The sequence below is a fragment of the Calliopsis andreniformis genome, chromosome 8 (assembly GCF_051401765.1).
Source record: "Calliopsis andreniformis isolate RMS-2024a chromosome 8, iyCalAndr_principal, whole genome shotgun sequence".
Taxonomy (NCBI): domain Eukaryota; kingdom Metazoa; phylum Arthropoda; class Insecta; order Hymenoptera; family Andrenidae; genus Calliopsis; species Calliopsis andreniformis.
The window spans coordinates 9,910,904-9,929,704 of NC_135069.1; the positions used below are offsets into that span (position 1 = coordinate 9,910,904).

The 18,801-nt window shown below is 34.6% G+C and overlaps 1 protein-coding gene across 3 annotated transcripts; it reads left to right on the forward strand.

The window, feature by feature from the left end:
- Positions 1-690: 690 nt before the first annotated feature.
- Positions 691-15,071, forward strand: LOC143182435 (glutamyl aminopeptidase). Of its 3 annotated transcripts, none has more exons than XM_076383414.1 (16): positions 691-953; positions 3,220-3,444; positions 6,493-6,907; positions 8,206-8,353; positions 8,751-9,021; positions 9,767-9,937; positions 10,018-10,115; positions 10,894-11,028; positions 11,107-11,399; positions 11,689-11,774; positions 12,106-12,233; positions 12,317-12,520; positions 12,890-12,969; positions 13,057-13,205; positions 13,406-13,538; positions 14,135-15,071. In XM_076383414.1, exons 2-16 carry the CDS (start codon positions 3,237-3,239, stop codon positions 14,508-14,510), a joined length of 2,895 nt encoding a protein of 964 aa, XP_076239529.1. In that variant the 5' UTR covers positions 691-953; positions 3,220-3,236; the 3' UTR covers positions 14,511-15,071. The 3 variants fall into 3 exon arrangements, with proteins under 3 accessions (XP_076239529.1, XP_076239531.1, XP_076239530.1); XM_076383416.1 differs by lacking the exon at positions 691-953 and adding an exon at positions 2,069-2,192; XM_076383415.1 differs by lacking the exon at positions 691-953 and adding an exon at positions 2,231-2,349.
- The last annotated feature ends 3,730 nt before the right edge of the window (positions 15,072-18,801 follow it).

An 18,801-nucleotide genomic window follows, 5' to 3' on the forward strand; every position in this document is an offset into this window, starting at 1 on the left:
AAGAAACAAGGCATTGAACTCTCAGTTGCCATTCTACGACCTTTATTACATTATTCAATGCAGGGGCATATTTAAAATTGTAAACATCACTCTAAATGAGTAAAAATAAAAAACTGTTGTACTATTAATTTGTTCTGATAAATTTTATTATACATTAAAATTACACTACTTTTCTTATTCAAAAATTGCACTTCTTGAATACATCAAGTAAATACCTTTTTTAAAATGTGCAGTAAAATACTAATTTTTCTCTTTATTTGCTAGATCTTAACAGCATCAATCTAAATTTTTAACAATGTTAAAACATGTAAAAGTTATCATCGTTTTTACAAAAGTATGTTTTTTCGGAAGTAACCATCCTATTTATTTTGAAATTTGTTTTGATCGCGATGTCACCTCACTTCTTAATTTTTTTTTTTCACTGGAAAATTTTCGCTGGAAAGTATGTATTTAAAATAGTACTTACAAGCTAACAGGTTTAAATTTTATATTTCTTGTATTTGGTATGTAATTTACTAAGGTTCCCAGAAAATACGACTTAAAATAAAAAATAATAGAGAATTATCTAAAAGAAAATAAAAATAAATTATATATCATATTATTGCTCTTTATAAGCGTCGACTTTAGAAAATGTCATTAAATAACGCATCTTGATTTTTATAATACATTCATACTTGTGAAAGATTGAGCAAGGTCGTGAGTTTCCTTAATTTCGCTCGAGATTAATGAATGCAAAATTGCGCATCAGTAATTCAGCCCAATTAACCAAGAATTTCCACGCGGCAAGTCTTCGTGTTGCGTATGCAATTGAAAGACCTGGTTGCGCTCCATATTTTTCGCAGTTCTTGTTCGATGATCGAACGAAGAGGAACTATCTTTGCATGTGATTTTCCAGTATTGTTTGAAAACAAGGAAAAAGTTCCTACGCACAGTTATTATCAAGAAAAACAAAGGTAATGGTGTAGAACAATTTATGTTCGTAATTATTTCTAATCTTACTATAAACCTAAACAAGTCTCATTCGATTTCGAAAGGGAAAGCGTAACGGTGAAATTGCATTGTTTCTTCACTTTCATTGTTTGCCATAATTTTCAATTAAAAAATGTTACAATAATTTAACAGACTTTGTGCAATTTTATTTTATTATATTAATTTTTATTTTACTTGGTTTATTATATTATTTTTGTATCAGAAGCCTCCATGACTGTGAATAATAATGTTATCAGTGAACGATAATCTCCTGTTATTTTTTACAAAAGAGTAGTAATACTAAATAACGATTAATAAAAAAAGACATGTAGTTTTGAAGTTACTTTCATATTAATAATAAAATATAAACATTCTAGAGTGTTAATTTTGGGGAAATGAATAAAGGAAGACTTGAAGAAAAAGCTTGAAAATAAAAAATTTGGAATTTCAATATTTTTTTAACATAATTACCTTGTATACTAATTTAGATTCCCTAGACAACGAATTTCATATTTCTAATATCAATTATAAAATAATCAACGAAAGCAATTCTAACGTCGTTAAAACCAAAACGACGCATCGTAGCCAATAGCAACAAATCGTAGCGCGATTGAATTTTAATTGGAGTCCTTGAGCCAGCAGAGAATCTCCTATTCGAAGGACGAAAAACAAAGCCAAGGAACCATTAAAAGCCATCAAGACTGGCCTCAGTGTTATCGGGACAATTGACATCGATTTCTAAACAGATCCGAGAAACAATTAATCTCATATAAATCATTCACTCGTTGTCCTCAAGAAATCGCGAAGGCAGTTATTATCTCAGTAAAATTCACTTAACTTTTTCGCTTGTGTTGATTAAACGAACTTTCACTGGATCACGTGTATCGTGGGACACAGACTGACGTCGGTCGTGATTTTCCCAGCAGCGTTCTTCGACACAGATCGAGATTATCTCATTGACCAGTGATAAGGGGATTTAATAGTTTCGAGGAGCGGACAGTTCATCATTGGAGAGATTTGTGAGGAAACTGCGCGATATAAAGCCAGTGCAAGTGACACCGATCGTTTAGTCAGAGGACATCGATTCGCTTGAATCGGCCACTCCTCCTTGACTATTATTCAATTCGAAAGAGACTGGGAGATAATTGAATAATTCTTAGTGAACTCATTCAGTGTTGACGTTAACCATTACGTCAGTGGTGTGCAGATCGTGGACACATACGGTATTACGAACATTTTTCTAGTCACTTGTTTCCTGTTCTGTTGGGTCCAGTGAAGTGTGCGGTGAATGGCACTCCTTCTGCAAACTTGCCGTTTCTAGTTAAATATTTGCTTCCTCGCTCTTCGTTTGGGAAGACCATGAAAGTCCAGTAAATACTGGTATAAACATTTGGAATTCAAACTGTCCCTGATTTAAGGCGCAAAGGAAAAAATAGTGAATTAAAATTCCAGTTCGTGAAATAAAGCTTCAGATAACTACTATACTGCCCAACTATGGAGGAAAGCAGTGTCTACTAAAAATATTTTACTGCTATTTTGCACTAAAACGTAGAACATAAAATATTCAAAATGATCAAAACATGCAAAAAACTCGATTTCACATTTTTCATAGTTGGGCCCTATAATCCTATCTCGCGCTAAGAAAAATATTATAATAATATTTTCGTTAGGTATATTTTCAAAGAACAGTGCCATACTAATTTTCCAACTTTCTTTAGTTTATTATAGTTTTGCATAGATTGAATAGTTCAAATTTCAGAATTAACACTTTATAATACAAACTGTCACAAGAGTTAACTTGTAATTACTTACTTGTTCTACATAAGAGTTTTATGGGAATTTTAAACGTGTAGAAAGTTGCAGAATGCATATAATAAACAAAAATACACAAACTCTTAAAGTAAAGTACTATCTACAATACGTGAAAGGTGAAACGAATTTCAATCTAGGTTCCATTTTTCTAGCCTCGTTTATAAAACTATGCATTTGCATAAAAATCCGCAGCCTAACAAATAACAATAACAGTGTCAGAATATTTCATATAAGTTGATCGTGTTTTCAAATGGCGCCTTTTCTCTCGTATTATTTTAAATTTGCCGCCTCGAATGCCTTCGATTCTCCGCGCGGAGGGAGAAGATAAAAGAAGCCTAATATTTCAGAAAAAATATTTTTTAGGAGTGTCCTAACAATTTACTTCGAAAGATAATCCCAACAACCAGATTTTTCACGTTCAATTTATTCTTTCGCAAGTGGCACATGCGTACCAGATGGAGTCAAAGGTCGCTAGACGAAGTTCCGGTGGCGCTGGATGCCACGGTGTTGGGTTCTCAGCGTTGGGGGCGCAGTTGCAACGAGGAACGGGTCTCCTTTGCTTCACCTGCAGCATTTGCTTTGTTCTCAGTCTGATCTGTACATGCCTGGCTACGTTGTTGGTTCTTCTTGACCAGAAAGTCGAAGCTGCCAGCTATCAGTATCGTGAGTTGCATCTTCGTTTGTGTTATCACGGTTGTGAGACGCAGAACCCTCGTGACTGCGATTAAGGAACGGCGGGAAATTTGAAATTGCTTTGACTATATGTATAGGGCGTTTCATTGAGAGTGATAAATCTTTAAGCTTAAATAAGATTAGTTGTATGTAATGTACTGTGAAAATTGTTATTTAAATTTAAAGTGCATTCAGTGCTATTAAACATGGAAAATAATATTGCTTAAATATTCTCAAATTTCTTTTTTTTTTCTCAAAATTCTTAAATTTTGTATAATATTCTTATACAATTGAGACTCTGTTTCACCAATTTTACAAGTAACGAATAACGTTGCCTTTAAGATTCTCAAATTTAAATAAAGATTTTCACAATACTTTACATACAATTTGTTTGATTTAAGTTCAAAGATCTATCACTCTTAATGAAAGACCCTCTATTAACTCTTATCATACCAAAGTGGGATCACTGAGAGTTCAAATACAGACTCCCATGAATTTGAATTCAGAGAATTAGGAATTTAAATTAATATTTGAATTTTTGAGAAACTGTCAATCATAGATTTAAATATTGGAAAATTCGAAAAGTTAGAAAGTGGAGCATTTTGAAACTTGAAAAATTGAATTCAATTGTGTTAAGGTCTTTGACCTTATATAATTGATTCCATTTTGGTATACTAAGGGTTAACATTGTGTACTATATAATCGTGGCCATTTTGAACCATTTTGAATTTTATTTTCAAATTTTAAAAATAGAACCTTGATTAATCAGCCCTTGATTGTCTACGTTCTATGTCATTCAAAATTTCGATTTTTCAGTACCCTAACAATGAAATTACACTAAGACTGCAAATAAAACTGATTTTGATTTAATGAAAAAATGTTGTTTCTAATGAAATTTAGAAAATTAAATATTATAAAAGGGCACTATAATTTTTAAGTCGATTAATTGGGGTCCTATTCGTTTGCGTTTTAACATTTTGAGCTATAATTAATACTACTGTTTGTGATTACATTGCTAAAAAGCGGGATGACATGGTAATGGGAGCAAAGACTTTTCATACGAATAAAAGAAGTGCAAAATAAATTTTTCGGAAATAGGTAACATTGCTTGCAATTAATTAAAATTCAGTTTTATACATTGTTTTGTACAGGGTATTTCACGCAACTAGGCCAGGCTATAGTTCTTAAATGGTAAGAGATAGAAAAAAATGTCATCAGATAAACTTAAACAGTATTGGATGATGCGTGTTTCGGCGTATGTGTTTATCCTGAAAATGGAAGCGTTTCAAAGATTTTTATTTATATTTCTATTTAAATTACACCTTATTTCTACTTCCTTTTCTTTTCTACGAAAGTATTAGAGCACTTAGGTAAAAAATTAAGTTAAAAAATTAGGCAAAACGCTTCCATTTTCGAATAGACACATACGCCAAAACATGCATCATCCAATACTGTTTAAGTTTATCTGATGACACTTTTTCCAATATCTTATCGTTTAAGACCTATAGTCTGGCCCAGTTGCGTGAAACACCCTGTAGATATTATCTCCATTCTATCTCGTATTTGTACGATGCCTAGTACGCTATCAATCTTATCACATCTGTTGTTAGTTTGAACTATCAGTCTGCAATGACTCGTAATATTGGACGAATACTAATTAAAAATACGTATTAATTTGCTGCAACTTGTTTGTACATAAAAATTGTCTTTATCGTCATTATCAATCTTCATTGACAAATGATTTGATTGATATGAATGAAATCAATCTAAGTTATCCCAGCAGCCTGATATACTACTTATATACGAGATATGATCTATGATAACATTTGATACGTTCATTCTTAATTATCCTATTTAACCTTTGAACCACTATACAGATAATTGACTTCTTTAGATAAGAAAACAATTATACATATTTTGACATGGGAAACAGTTATCTAATTATTATGGAATATTTTCAATTCTTATAATATTTTTATCACGTTAAAATTTTATTTAATTTCTGATTTTCATTATATTTTATACTTTAACAATTCTTTTCATTGTATCTTCTTTTATAATTCTTTTATAGGTATTTCTTACCTTTTAAAATTTTGGTTTTCTATTTCTTTACTTTTGATTATATTAATTTTGATTGAATTTGATTAAGTTATTGTCCCATGATTGTTTTCTGCAATTAACAAATTATGGTATCTTTTGTAAAGTAATCCTACATTTAGCAAAAATCAGATATTTCATTAAGTATTTTCTAAGTAGTAGAGATTCTGTTCTGTATTCTCGCTAAAAACAGTTTCAACGCGTTCAAGTCATTTCTTTAGTAAAGAACATTCTTTTAAATATATCTCATTACTGTGTCATCCCCTACTGAATTGGAATTAATCCTTTGAATACTATATATTCAAGATAAATAGCTTCAGAAAGTGATCAGTATCCTGATCGACTATCAATTTATTTGATGGCTAAAGTCATAGCTTCTTCATACTCTTTTTGTATAAACATATATACCTCGATTTCTTTGGATACCAAATTTAGTAACATTAAAAAGTTATATCCAAAAGCAAACAAAACACTGTTTACGTAAATAAATTTACTTTACTTCAACTAACCTTCTTCCATATTAATAAAATTCATATTGTGTCATGTGTGAATGTAAATAAGAAAAACACTTTATACTTTGAAGACCGCAAAAAGTCGAAGGGGATCGATCAATTGCCTTAACGTTTGAAGTGATTTTCCATGAAAATGGTTAGATACTGATCTACTATATTTTCATTGCAGTTCTATTCAGTAAACCTCCATTTGGATCAACATCCTTTCTGTTACAAGTAAAGGAATCGCTAAATACAAGAAAAGTAGCGAAGTATTTAAATGGCAAGGCTCAAAGTGTTAACTTGTGTTTGCCGCGCGATCACATTACACCGATTTTACGCGGGTATCGTTGCATTATCACTCCGACACTTTTATCAGAGTCCCAGATAGCCTAAAATAACACGTCGAAGTTTAAAGACGCCCTTCTCAGCTGACATCTTCGTTCCACAGCGTCCGCCATCATGGCCAAGGAACCGATCCCCGATTTGTCCTTCAGACTGCCAAAGGACGTGAAGCCCTTGCATTACGACATCTATTTGCACCCAGACCTCGAAAAGGGCACGTTTCAAGGTAAAGTTACGATCCTGATCGACGTCCTCGGCAGAAGGAATTACATAGCGCTTCATCAAAAGGACCTCAACATCACGTCCACCACGCTGAAGACCTACGATCGCGAAGAGAACTACGAGTTCGAGATCCTCCACACTACACCCATTCCAAAATATGAAATGTTCGTGCTGTCGACCGTGCAGGAGCTTCACACGGGACTTTATAACTTGAGCCTCGAGTTTAATGGCGCTCTGCAGCCGGACAAGATCGTCGGTTTTTACTCGAGCAAGTACAAGGATGAACATAATAAAACTAGGTGAGTGATTTTCTTTCAGAAATGGTAAGGAAGATTCTGTTGTTCTACATGAACAGCCTTGAACAACGCTAGGTTTGGTAAAGTTGTCAATAATAGGGGTCCTCGCTGATTTCGATGGTTTTTAAATATGTTATAAATGTCGTCACTTTGAACAACTTTTCCTTTGACAAAATTGGGGGTCGACCTTAGCTTCTGAGATATTCACAAAAAACTTGGTAGGTCTGCGTTACGTCTCGGTTAGGTCAGAGTATAGTACTAAAAGTAGTGCATTCTGTTAATGTCCTGTAATTAGGTTTGACTTGGGCTAGTTTCTTTCAAGGAATGCAACACCACGTGAGCCACCCCTTATATGCGCTTGCTGCAGCAATGTGGTGACGCATAAACTGTCACAGGCGTGCACATATACACAAAATAAGATTGTATAATAAAGAAAGTCTTTTTGCGAATAACTGGGAAACTAAGGTCGTCTGCCAATTTTGTCAAAGGAAAAAGTTACTCAAAATATCGGGATTTATAACATTTAAAAATCATCGTCATCGATGAAGACTACATCGTCAGTGAATTTACCTTAGGGTCAAACTATTAAGGCCCAAAGTTACGTGAACGCAACATTATTGAAAAATGTAAATGTATATATCCTATGTAGGGTGTCCCAGATTGATATCGACGAACTTTGGCAACATTGTTGGGAGGTCATTTTGTGGAAAAAATGTTATATGCACCTATATAATATAATAATCTTTGAAGATGATCCTTAATTTGTAATCATGTTTTATAGTTATTTATACTGGATAAAGTCTTTTTTAAAAATTGCTCAAAATAATTACCTCCTGATCGTATGCACGCACCTAGGTGTGCTTCCATCTTGAACATGTAAAATTTAATCTATAAAGTGACTCACTCAACTGTAACAAACCATATCCTTTTTCTTGGTTGAAATTAGAGAAAAATGTCACAGGAAAAAAATAAATGGTTTCGCTTTGTTTTAAACAGAACCCCACCTTTTTGTTTGTACATATCGAATCTTCTTGTTATCCTACGTACAAAAGTACAAGCGTAACATGACCGAAAAATAAATACTTTTACTAAATGAGGCATAGGTGATCTAAAATATAGGATTTCTTTGTGATAAATTAATTTGACTAACTCAGTTTTGGAAAAAATGTAGCTTAGTTCGTTTGTGTGCTCAATGCCACAAGTAACGAAAAAGCAAAATTTCTTTTAGTTCTAATATTTTACAATATAAAATGATGAGAAAATCTAAACTTTTTTGACGTAATTTGAATTTTTCTTCGCAGACATATCGCTACGTCAAAGTTTGAACCCACATATGCCAGAAGAGCATTTCCTTGCTTCGATGAGCCAGCGTTTAAAGCAGAATTCACGGTGCAATTGGTTCATCCTACCGGAGACTGTTACAGTGCATTATCTAATATGAATGTTGAGGTAAATATTTCTCAAGAGGAAGTTATTTCTCGTGTTTCTACACGATATAATATTTCCTCGTTATAAAGTCGTACTTTAAAGTCAGTGACGAGTACGAGTTTATAGCGTTTCAGAGCCTCTGTTGTATCGCAATATAAAGTTCCTGTCATATCAGTGATACAAATAAGAGAAACTAATTAATTTGATATCATTTTAGAAAAGCCTAAGAATAATAACAAGTTTATCACACAAATAAAATTTTGTAATATTTTAAGATTGATGATGAAGTAGAATTTTATAGAGCTTAGGATCAATGAGTGTAATAGAATTTTATGAAGCTTCAAGATTTTATTCTTTTACTTACTTCTGTTTCATTAATCCTCAAATTATGATCCTTAAAAGCGTGCATTCTTTTTAGAGCACACAAGTAAATCAACCATCGCCTGGATTAACGACAGTAACTTTCGCAAAGAGCGTCCTGATGTCAACGTACTTAACTTGCTTCATTGTCAGCGATTTCGTTGCTGTTACCAGCATGGCTAAGGGTCTCAACAATCGTCAATTTCCTATCAGTGTATATACCACAAGGGCTCAAAGGGAGAAAGGTTCCTTCGCCCTTGACATAGGCGTGAAAATCATCGAATATTACATCAACTTGTTTGGTATCGATTATCCATTACCAAAGCTTGGTAAGTTATAGCGAGAGATGCGTTTCTGCGATTAAACTTTTGTGGGTACACTGAGTCCATTTCCTCCGCGACTACTTTTTATTGTTCTAAGCTTTCAAAAAATCTAAAAAAATTCTGGAAGATATATTGAAACCTCTATTTTAATGTATTATCGCTGCTTGAATCAAACATTTACAGGATTAATTAGGAAGAATATAAATTCGAAGGAAGTTAGTAGAGGGTTAAAGATGTATTTTCTGCCTTTTTTAATTGTGAAAAATAGATGAGACCCCAATATTTGCAAGAAAATATGTTTTTATGCCATTTGTTAACTCTTTGAATCACAGAAATTTTATTCTAAAATTTAACAAAGTAGGTTTATTTTAATTATTATATAATTGTTGTGTTTCAAGTAATTTTAATTTTTCAAGAAGGTGTAAGAAATATTCTACTATATATATTTAAGTAAAAAGGTGGGACACTTAACTCTATCATACTTTAAAGAGTTGAAAAACAACGTTATAACCATTAATAAAATAGTTATAATATAACCGTATTTAAATAAGCATTGAGAATCCTTGAAATAGAATTTTTCTTAAAAATAATTGCAATTAGAAATATGTAATCGTCGTGGTTTCTGAAGAAACACTTAGCATCTCGTTTAGGGATCGCGATCCACAGATTGGGCGTCTATATTTTATTTGTTATTTTATTTTAATAAAATTATTTCTTCTCTAAGTAGATGCTCTCGAAATTTGATTTCTAGACATGGCAGCGATTCCTGACTTTGTATCCGGTGCAATGGAAAATTGGGGGCTTGTTACTTATCGAGAAGCAAGACTATTGTATGACAAAAGAACAACTTCCACTGCGAACATGTACGACATCGTCACGGTCATCAGTCATGAATTTGCTCATATGTGGTTTGGGAATTTGGGTAAGCATGATTAACCTGAGCAACTATAAGAAAAAAGATAAATTTTTATCTTTTTTTCGAACTTTTTTTATGTATTTCAGTCACTATGCTCTGGTGGAACGATTTATGGCTCAACGAGGGCTTTGCGTCCTTCATGCAGTACGAAAGCGCCAACGCGATTCTTCCTGATTGGGGATTGGTCAGTTCTTAATTTATATTTAATTTTTAGTTATATTTAATCTATTCTGCAAAATTCTGTGATGTGCATCTTGTTTTGTCTGTTGTATGAATATGTACTTCTGTTTATTTTGGAATAACTCTTTTGTGTAGGTCCCTATAAAAATTGAAAATTGTATGATTACCTGTTTCAAAATCTAAAACCTTTTTATAAAATTGCTCTCGAGAAGATAGACTTTTTAGGTGCATATATCTAACGAGGAGAACTCCCACGTGTACCTTGCATTTTTGAATGGTTCTTCGTCAAATCAAATTCACCAATACCTTTTTAACCACCAACGCCCAATAATTTATGAGATTCACGATTAAAGTTATTAACATAAATAATGGAAGCCAAAAATATTAAGTAAAATAAATAATATAATAAAATTACTAGAATTAATAACAAAAACTAAAAGTAATATAAACTAGAATTTGCGAAGACGGGAATCGAACTTGAAACTTTTTAATTAAATATCTTTAATTGTTAGTATCTTGGAAACTGTTAAGCGTTGGTAGCTAAAAAGATTATTAACGTGTTCAGCTTGACGAACTCTACAAACTAGCCAAAGACCATTGAAAAGTGCGAGTTATACTTGGTGAGTTCTTCTGGTAAGTTATTTTTATTTTCAAAGAAAGTGAGAGAATTGTAAGATTTTGAAATAGGGTTGGTTAATTAAGGATCACATTGAAAGAGTGATAACTGTATTTTATCAATATGTACAGGCGTTTATGTAGGTACTGATAGTATGACTTTCTAGACAGAATTATTCCTCATCGAACAAATGCATTCGGTATTCGTAACTGATGCCAAACTGAGCTCTCATCCGATCGTACAAACTGTCAACAATCCTGATGAAATAACTGCGATCTTTGACGAGATATCTTACAAAAAGGTAAACCAGTACTATTATTAATCATCAATTCCTTAACTCATGCAGTCTTAACTCATTTATCGTCTAATGAAATTTCAGGGATCATCGGTGATTCGAATGATGCAGAACTTCATTGGACCCGATATCTTCTACGGCGCTATTTCTACTTACCTAAATAAATTTATGTGCCATAACGCAGAGACGGCTGATTTGTTCAAAATCTTGCAAGAGGCATCGAACTTGAACGTGACTGAAATTATGGACACGTGGACCAGGCAGAAAGGCTTCCCAGTGGTGAACGTGAAGAAGTTTGAGAATAAATACATACTCACGCAGAAGCGATTCCTCGCGGATCCTGATGCTCAGTTTGATCCAGCAGACTCTGAATTTGGGTGAGTATCTTCTAACAAAGAGTCCACGGTCATGGAAATCGTTTTTAAGATAAAATTGGGTATAATTTGCAGTATATACATAACATGTTAAGAGTCTCATACCATTCGTCAAAAACCCATTTTCATGCATGGTATAAGGATTTTATTACACTATATGTATATCACAAATAATACCCAATCTTATTCTAAACGCGATTGCCACGCTCGTGGGCTCTTCTTGTAACTTGTAAGTCTAATATTATCATAACATGAAGAAGACAAATGGTAATTAACGTATCTTTTTTCAAAGATACAAGTGGACTATCCCCATCACCTACAGAACGAATAAAACAGAGAAACCAACTCTCGTCTGGTTTGACAAGGATGCAGATAAACGTAATTATTTTTTTTCTTTTTAACAGTCTTGTGCAGTAGACAACTATTTAATTGTATTAGAAATCAGTTGCTCGTATTCACTAAAAGTTTATCATCAAATATATTTTCATTGTAACTAGATTGCGGAATTTAAGCAAATTCATTTTCTCATAAAATAGTTAAAGAAATGGAACCTAAATAAGAATTTCCTTCATCTTTCAAATACTATAATTTGCACTCTAGTTTTCATATTTTCTCTATCTTTGTATCTTGTAGCTTTTTATTTACTTTAAATTTCCATAAATGCATAACAATCCGAAGAATAACTATAAATACTGTTTAAACTTCATAGTCGAGATTGTGTTCAACGAAACGATTGACTGGATCAAGTTTAACGCGGATGAAGTTGGATACTATCGAGTTAATTACGAACCAACTGAATGGGAGTCTCTCAACAACCTTCTTAGATACTATCATAAGGTAAAATTAAAAAGAACTTGTGCGTGTTTAAATTGAGTGTATTTCTCATATTAACGTTCGATTTCGTATTATTTCATTTACAGAGATTGTCAGTGTCAGACAGAGCACACCTTTTGGAAGATGCGTTTAGTTTGGCAGCTGCTGGAGAACTCGATTATGGAGTTGCAATGAACATGACAAGATATCTTCCTCAAGAACACCATGTTGTCCCTTGGAAAGTGGCAGAATCTAAATTAACAGCTCTTGACACTTTACTGTCGTCTACTACTTCGTCGTCGAAATTCAGGGTGAGTGGTATTCAAATACTACAGACAGACCTAATAGAGGGTGATTTTTTCGCTAGTGGACTCAAAAGCAGTACCACCGCCTAAACGTCATAACAGAACTCCTGTCCATCTATTAGAAGCTATTGAATATGTAAAGTTTCAAATGATAAGTATCCAAGAAACGAAGAAATCATTGCAAGATGTTTACAGGTCACACGCAAACGAACATCTTCGTTGTACTGACCATCGTCATCAATGATACATTCAATATGTAGCTTATCGAGTAGAGGGACAGGGTCTCTGTTATGATGTTTAGACGGCAGCATTACTGTGCTTCAAAGAGTTAACATCTATTAGAAAACTAACTCAATTTTGTATTCTACTGACTAGAAATACGTGAGAGATCTAGTGGACAGTGTGTATCATGAAGTAGCATGGAGCGTGGAGAGCACTGAAGATAACATTACTCTGTACGTAAACGTTACTTTCTTACAAAAATCTTACATTTTTCCTTGAACAGCTTTTTTTCATGATTCGTATCGTCTTGTCTGATATAGGAGACTTCGAACAGCGATCCTTGGATTAGCTTGCTCAGTAGGACACGACGAATGCCTTGAGGACGCTGGGAACATATTTAAAAATTGGATAGAAGATCCTAAGGATGATCGTCCACATCCAGATATCCGTCCTCTTGTTTATTATTATGGTAAAATCTTTTTTTATAACTATTATTTTTATTTTTTTAACTCTAAATTCTAATAAATGTTGGTTACTTAATATATTTTCTATTCCTAATGTCTGTTGTCTTTCGTAAATACTGTTGTTATTAACTGTAACATCTGACTTTTATTTGAGAGTGAAATGTACGTCATATTAATACTCCATCGTTTTTCTGCATTGTTTTAGGAATGCACCATGTTGGTGACGAAGCAGCATGGAACGTAGTGTTCAAAAAGTTCGTTGCTGAAACTGATTCGACGGAGAAACTCAAGCTCATGCGCGGATTAGCTGGAATACGCTCCAGTTGGATTCTAAAGAAGTAAGTTCTCACTTTATTCTATCGAATTTTGCAGAAGCTTGATGTATAAAACTGTGATTGATTTCACAAAAGAAAAAGTTGTAGAAAAAGTTATTAAGCTCTGTACAAGCGTTTGAATTTGGAAGACATTTGGGGGAAAACCACCCACTCTGCTTTGTCCTATATTTGAATGGCCTCTAAGGGCCTCCGAAAACATTCAATGCATGAGTGTGAAACTAGAAACTTTGCTCTTTAAAATGAGCTAAGGCTCACCCTTGTACGACTTTTTTGTCAGAGTTACAGTACCTCAAACATTGACCATTTTTCTGCTTAAAATTAGTGATCCTTTAATTCTACTGCAAATTGTATTTACAATCTACTATACTGTCAAGCTATGGAGAATGACAGTAACTATAGAAAACTATGAAATTAAGTGTTTTGCAGTTTTTTATAATTATGAACATTTTATGTCTTGTCTTAGTGCAAAATAGTAGTAAAATATTTTTAGTAGGTACTGCTTTCCTTTATAGTTGTGCAGTATAGCAAAAACAATAAAAATCAAACATAGTAATTTTCCATCACTGATCAATCTCTTTTTTGAATTTCTTTCCACGCAGGTTCATCACGACAGCTACAGATGAAAACTACGTCCGCGCCCAGGACTTCTTCGGCTGTCTGTTGGCCATTTCCGAGAATCCTGAGGGCACTGCGTTAGTGTGGGACTGGGTTCGTTCTAACTGGGAGTTCCTTGTCAGCAGATATACTTTGAACGATCGAAACCTTGGCGCATTGATCCCTGCGATTACGAAGACATTCGCTACGGAAACGAAACTGAACGAGATTAAAGCCTTCTTCGCGAAATACCCAGACGCAGGTGCTGGAGCGATGAACCGCGCGAAAGCCTTGGAAACAGTGGCCAACAACATTAAATGGCTGGCTAAAAACAGTGGTAAGTTGGAAAGCTGGCTGAACGCTCACGTGAAAACCAACTAAAGAGTCTGAAGCGTGGAACCGTGTATTGATGTTGAGCTGCGCCAAAGAATAAATGTATCTCTATGGAAAGATTTATTGATGGCAAGAAACGATGTGCGTCAAGGAGCTGTAATATTGTACAGATTTTGGGAACACATATTGCTATTTGCATAAAATTTGATGAAATAGAACGAACTTATTTATAGAAGGCTAAGGCTATTTTCAGGGAATTAAACATTACATAAACTTTATTAAAAGTTGAATGAAGTTGAATACTGTATAGTCTGGAGAAAACAAAGTTTGCAATTTAACAGGTTTACATATTTCCTCAAAGTGAGTGGGTGCTAAAAACACTTCAAACGTTTTAGTTTACAAATGCTCATTACTTTATTAAAAAAAAAAAAGAAAACAGAGTGTACATTTATTAACCCTTAATTATTGACACGAAATTTGGTAGACTTCATAAGATATTTTGTTATTATTACTCTCATTTAAATATCAAAGCCTTTATAATGAAACTTGGAAACACATGTCATACTTCGTTTTTATATTCAAATTAAAATCACATTAATTTTAAAAATATTTAATATCAGTAGGTTCTAATTGATACTTGTCTATTTCAAAATTACATGTCTGTAGTTAAGGGTTAAAGTGTATTGAGTGTATTTAATTTATAAAACATAAGATTATTTTATTACTTCATTTGTTTTATGAAGGTACACGTTTATATATACATATATATGTAACGAATGCATTTATATTAAAAATTTATACATACGAGATACTTGGTACAAGGAGTTTTGTAATTTCTTTACGAAATAAAGTTTTCAACAACAGTGTCTTTCTTTTTATATTATAAGTAAAACTTCTTACAGTCATTCGTGAATCGCGATTTTGTCTCATAGTGATCCCTGAATCGGGATGCACTTCTAATTCAATATTTAATTTCAAAGCTAGGTCTCGTTGATTTCTCTTTCAATTAGTAATACTCTCTTGTTCGTCACACTTGACCAAGCTTAACGAAGCTTGATAATTGGCCATTGTCGACAGCGGTACGTTCTGCACAAATTCTAAATTTAATCCTTCAGTTCCCCTATTTTATAAGTATCCTAACCTATTGCGTTGCAGAAATTACGTACACCTTTTGAGCAGAGAAATTATTCTAAATTTGCAATATTGCGAATTTCATTATATCTCCTTACCTAAAAACTACAAAAGTTAAGACTAATTCGAATTATCAATTTTTCACGATTTCCTCGTTCCATTAATCTCAAAGTCTCAGTACCTGGCAAGGATGGTATGAGAGCTGCTGCTCGATGACGTCACAAGGTAGAAAGAGAACTTTTCACATGGGATGGGGATTGCCCCACCGCTTCGTGATTGTTAAGAATCCCCACCTCACTCGAGAAGTTCCCCTTCTACTTCGTGACGTCACCAGGCAGAAGGTTTCATACTATCGCTGGTCACTGGTTCCCTCTCTCCTCGCCGTGAAAGTATAAATACCCCTGAGGAGCGACAAATTTCGCAGTCGCTGCGGTGCCTCGGAAGTGTGCGGACTGTAGATAGTTTCTATCATTCCTTGGACTGTCTTGACCAATTACCAACTCGTCATTCATCATCCTTGACCACCGATAAGCAATGCTCGAATTTTTAATAGAAAGTGAATGACCAGCATTAATACCTTCTCTATATATGTGCCTGTGTCTACGCTTAGTGCAATAAAGTGTGTCTTTAACCTATGGTTAACGTATATAGTGTAGTGTTTTATTATTAATCTCATAATTCCAATCACTGGATCTCTATTTCTTGGTCCGGAAGGTATAAATACCCTTCGAGAACGATGAATTCCACAGTCGCGCTTGAACCTCCGGAGAGTGCAGATCGTTCTGGTGATTCTGTGGTGAAACTACCCTGGACTCTACCCTGTTTTCCTGGAATGCCATAGTCACTCGACAGACGTCACCGCTTGGACTACTCTAACCAGTGGACGACTTGACCTTTCATCATACTTCACCTCTGATAAGTATTGCTCAAATTTTAAGTGAAAAGTAAACTGCTAATAACAATGCCTTTTGTGCGCGTTTGACGTGTGCTTATTGTGTATAGTATAGTGTAGGGTATAATGTTCTTTTTCTTTTTTTCGTGGGTCAAACGGACACTGGATGAAAACTGCGTATTCAGACGCAACAGATGTTTGGAGACAATGTGGACCTCGGTGGGTGCTGAACGTGGCTTGGGTGACACCTCACATGGTACGCAGTTATCCAAGACGTATAATGCAATTGTATTGTTAAAGCAACTGTAATGTAAAATATTCAACTACATTAACACCACCAACCCTATTCCCACACTTCCTCTTAAAAGAAATAAAGACATACCCGAGTTTAGAGTAATTTCTCCCCTTAGAGTTAAGATAGAAGGACATTGAAGACATTGAATGCTCCATTAAGGAGCGAGGATAGACGGGACTTTCGTATTTTTCAAGTCCTTTATTTATTCACATATATAACTAAAGTGTTTGATAACCGAATTCTTTTCTACGGTAATTCAAACGATAGATAGCTTCTTTTGAGTAACTATTAACTTGAAAATTTGAGGAATATAGTAAAATTAGGTAATATTTTGAATACACCACTAAAAGGCGTGCTTTCGAAAGTTTTCATGTCGTATAAAATTGGAGTTGTTCGCATCCTAGGTCCATGTATCCCTACCATCAACTCACAGCCCAGAATTAGTGTGCCCAGAATACATGTCCACAATAAGATCGACGAACATTCCGTGGGTAGATAGAGATAGGACGTTTTGGTCACTTGACTAGAGTTGCCCGGTTTCTTAGTGTGATTTTAAAACAAAAAGGCGTAAATATCCTGCACGACCGGTGCAACAGGTTCCTCAGTAGTATTGCGATATGCCAGGAGAAAAGTAGAAGAGGGGGGTTAGTGTAGGGAAGGCAATCAAATGGTAGGCGATACCCCCTCTCTTCATCTTATGTCGAGGCACATCCCAGCACTGCTCCTTAGTCGCTCCTGAGACTTCGAAGGGTGCGGGTCGTGGCGGTTTTTAATCTGTTCCTAGATTAGCCTCACCTGACCTATGTCAAAGGCCCTTGAGACTTCGCGGGTACGCCATCCTTGCTCAGCGATGATATGGGCTGCGGGATACGAAGCATCCATCCAGGCCAGTATCAAGTGGACAACTTGATCATTCATCATCGGTGACCACTGATAAGTATTGCTCCCATTTTTAATGAAAAGTGAGCCGCCAGCATTAACACCTTGTCTGCTTGCGCGTGTTTAGTGCATGCGTAAAGTGTTTGGTTGACGTTGGCTTAATGCGTATAGTGTAGTGTTTTATTATGAACCGCGAAATGTCAGTTTTAGATTCCCTCTCATCTGGTCGAGAAGGTATAAATACCCTTGGGGAACGATGAACTGCTCAGTCGCGCTTGAACCTCCAGAGAGTGCAGATCGTTCTGGTGATTCTGTGGTTGGAACTTACCCTGGACTCTACCCTGTTTTCGTTGTGTGACATAGTCACTGGACAGATGCCATCGCTTGGACTATTCTGACCAGTGGCCAACTAGACATTTCATCAAACTTTATCTCTGATAAGTATTCCTCAAATTTTAAGTAAAAAATGAATTGCTAATAACAATGCCTTTTGTGCGTGTGTTTGACGCGTTCTTAGTGTATATAGTATAATGTTCTGTCTCTTTTTTTCATGGGTGAAACAGACACTGTATAAAAACAGCAGATTCAGAGGCAGCAGATGCCTGGAGACGATGTGAACTTCCATGGGTGCTGAACGTGGCTTGCGGGATACGTTCCATGGTACGCAGTTATCCACCACGTAAAATGGAATTGTATTGTCAAAGCAACTGTAATGTAAAATATTCAACTACATTAGCACCACCAACCCTATTCCCATATTCCCTCCTAAACGAAATAAAGACATACCCGAGTTTAGAGTAATTTCTCCCCTTAGAGTTAAGATAGAAGGACATTGAAGACATTGAATGCTCCATTAAGGAGCGAGGATAGGCGGGACTTTCGTATTTTTCAAGTCCTTTATTTATTCATATATATAACTAAAGTGTTTGATAACCGAATTCTTTTCTACGGTAATTCAAACTATAGATAGCTTCTTTTGAGTAACTATTAACTTGAAAATTTGAGGAATATAGTAAAATTAGGTAATATTTTGAATACACCACTAAAAGGCGCGCTTTCGAAAGTTTTCGTGTTGTATAAAATTGGAGTTGTTCGCATCCTAGGTCCATGTATCTCTACCATCAACTCACAGCCCAGAATTA

Coding starts and splice junctions, on each gene's coding strand:
- LOC143182435 (XM_076383414.1), top strand. CDS start 3,237: ATGGAGTCAAAGGTCGCTAGACGAAGTTCCGGTGGCGCTGGATGCCAC. Junction 8,354..8,750: donor TATCTAATATGAATGTTGAG/GTAAATATTTCT, acceptor CATTCTTTTTAG/AGCACACAAGTAAATCAACC. Junction 12,234..12,316: donor TTCTTAGATACTATCATAAG/GTAAAATTAAAA, acceptor TTTCATTTACAG/AGATTGTCAGTGTCAGACAG.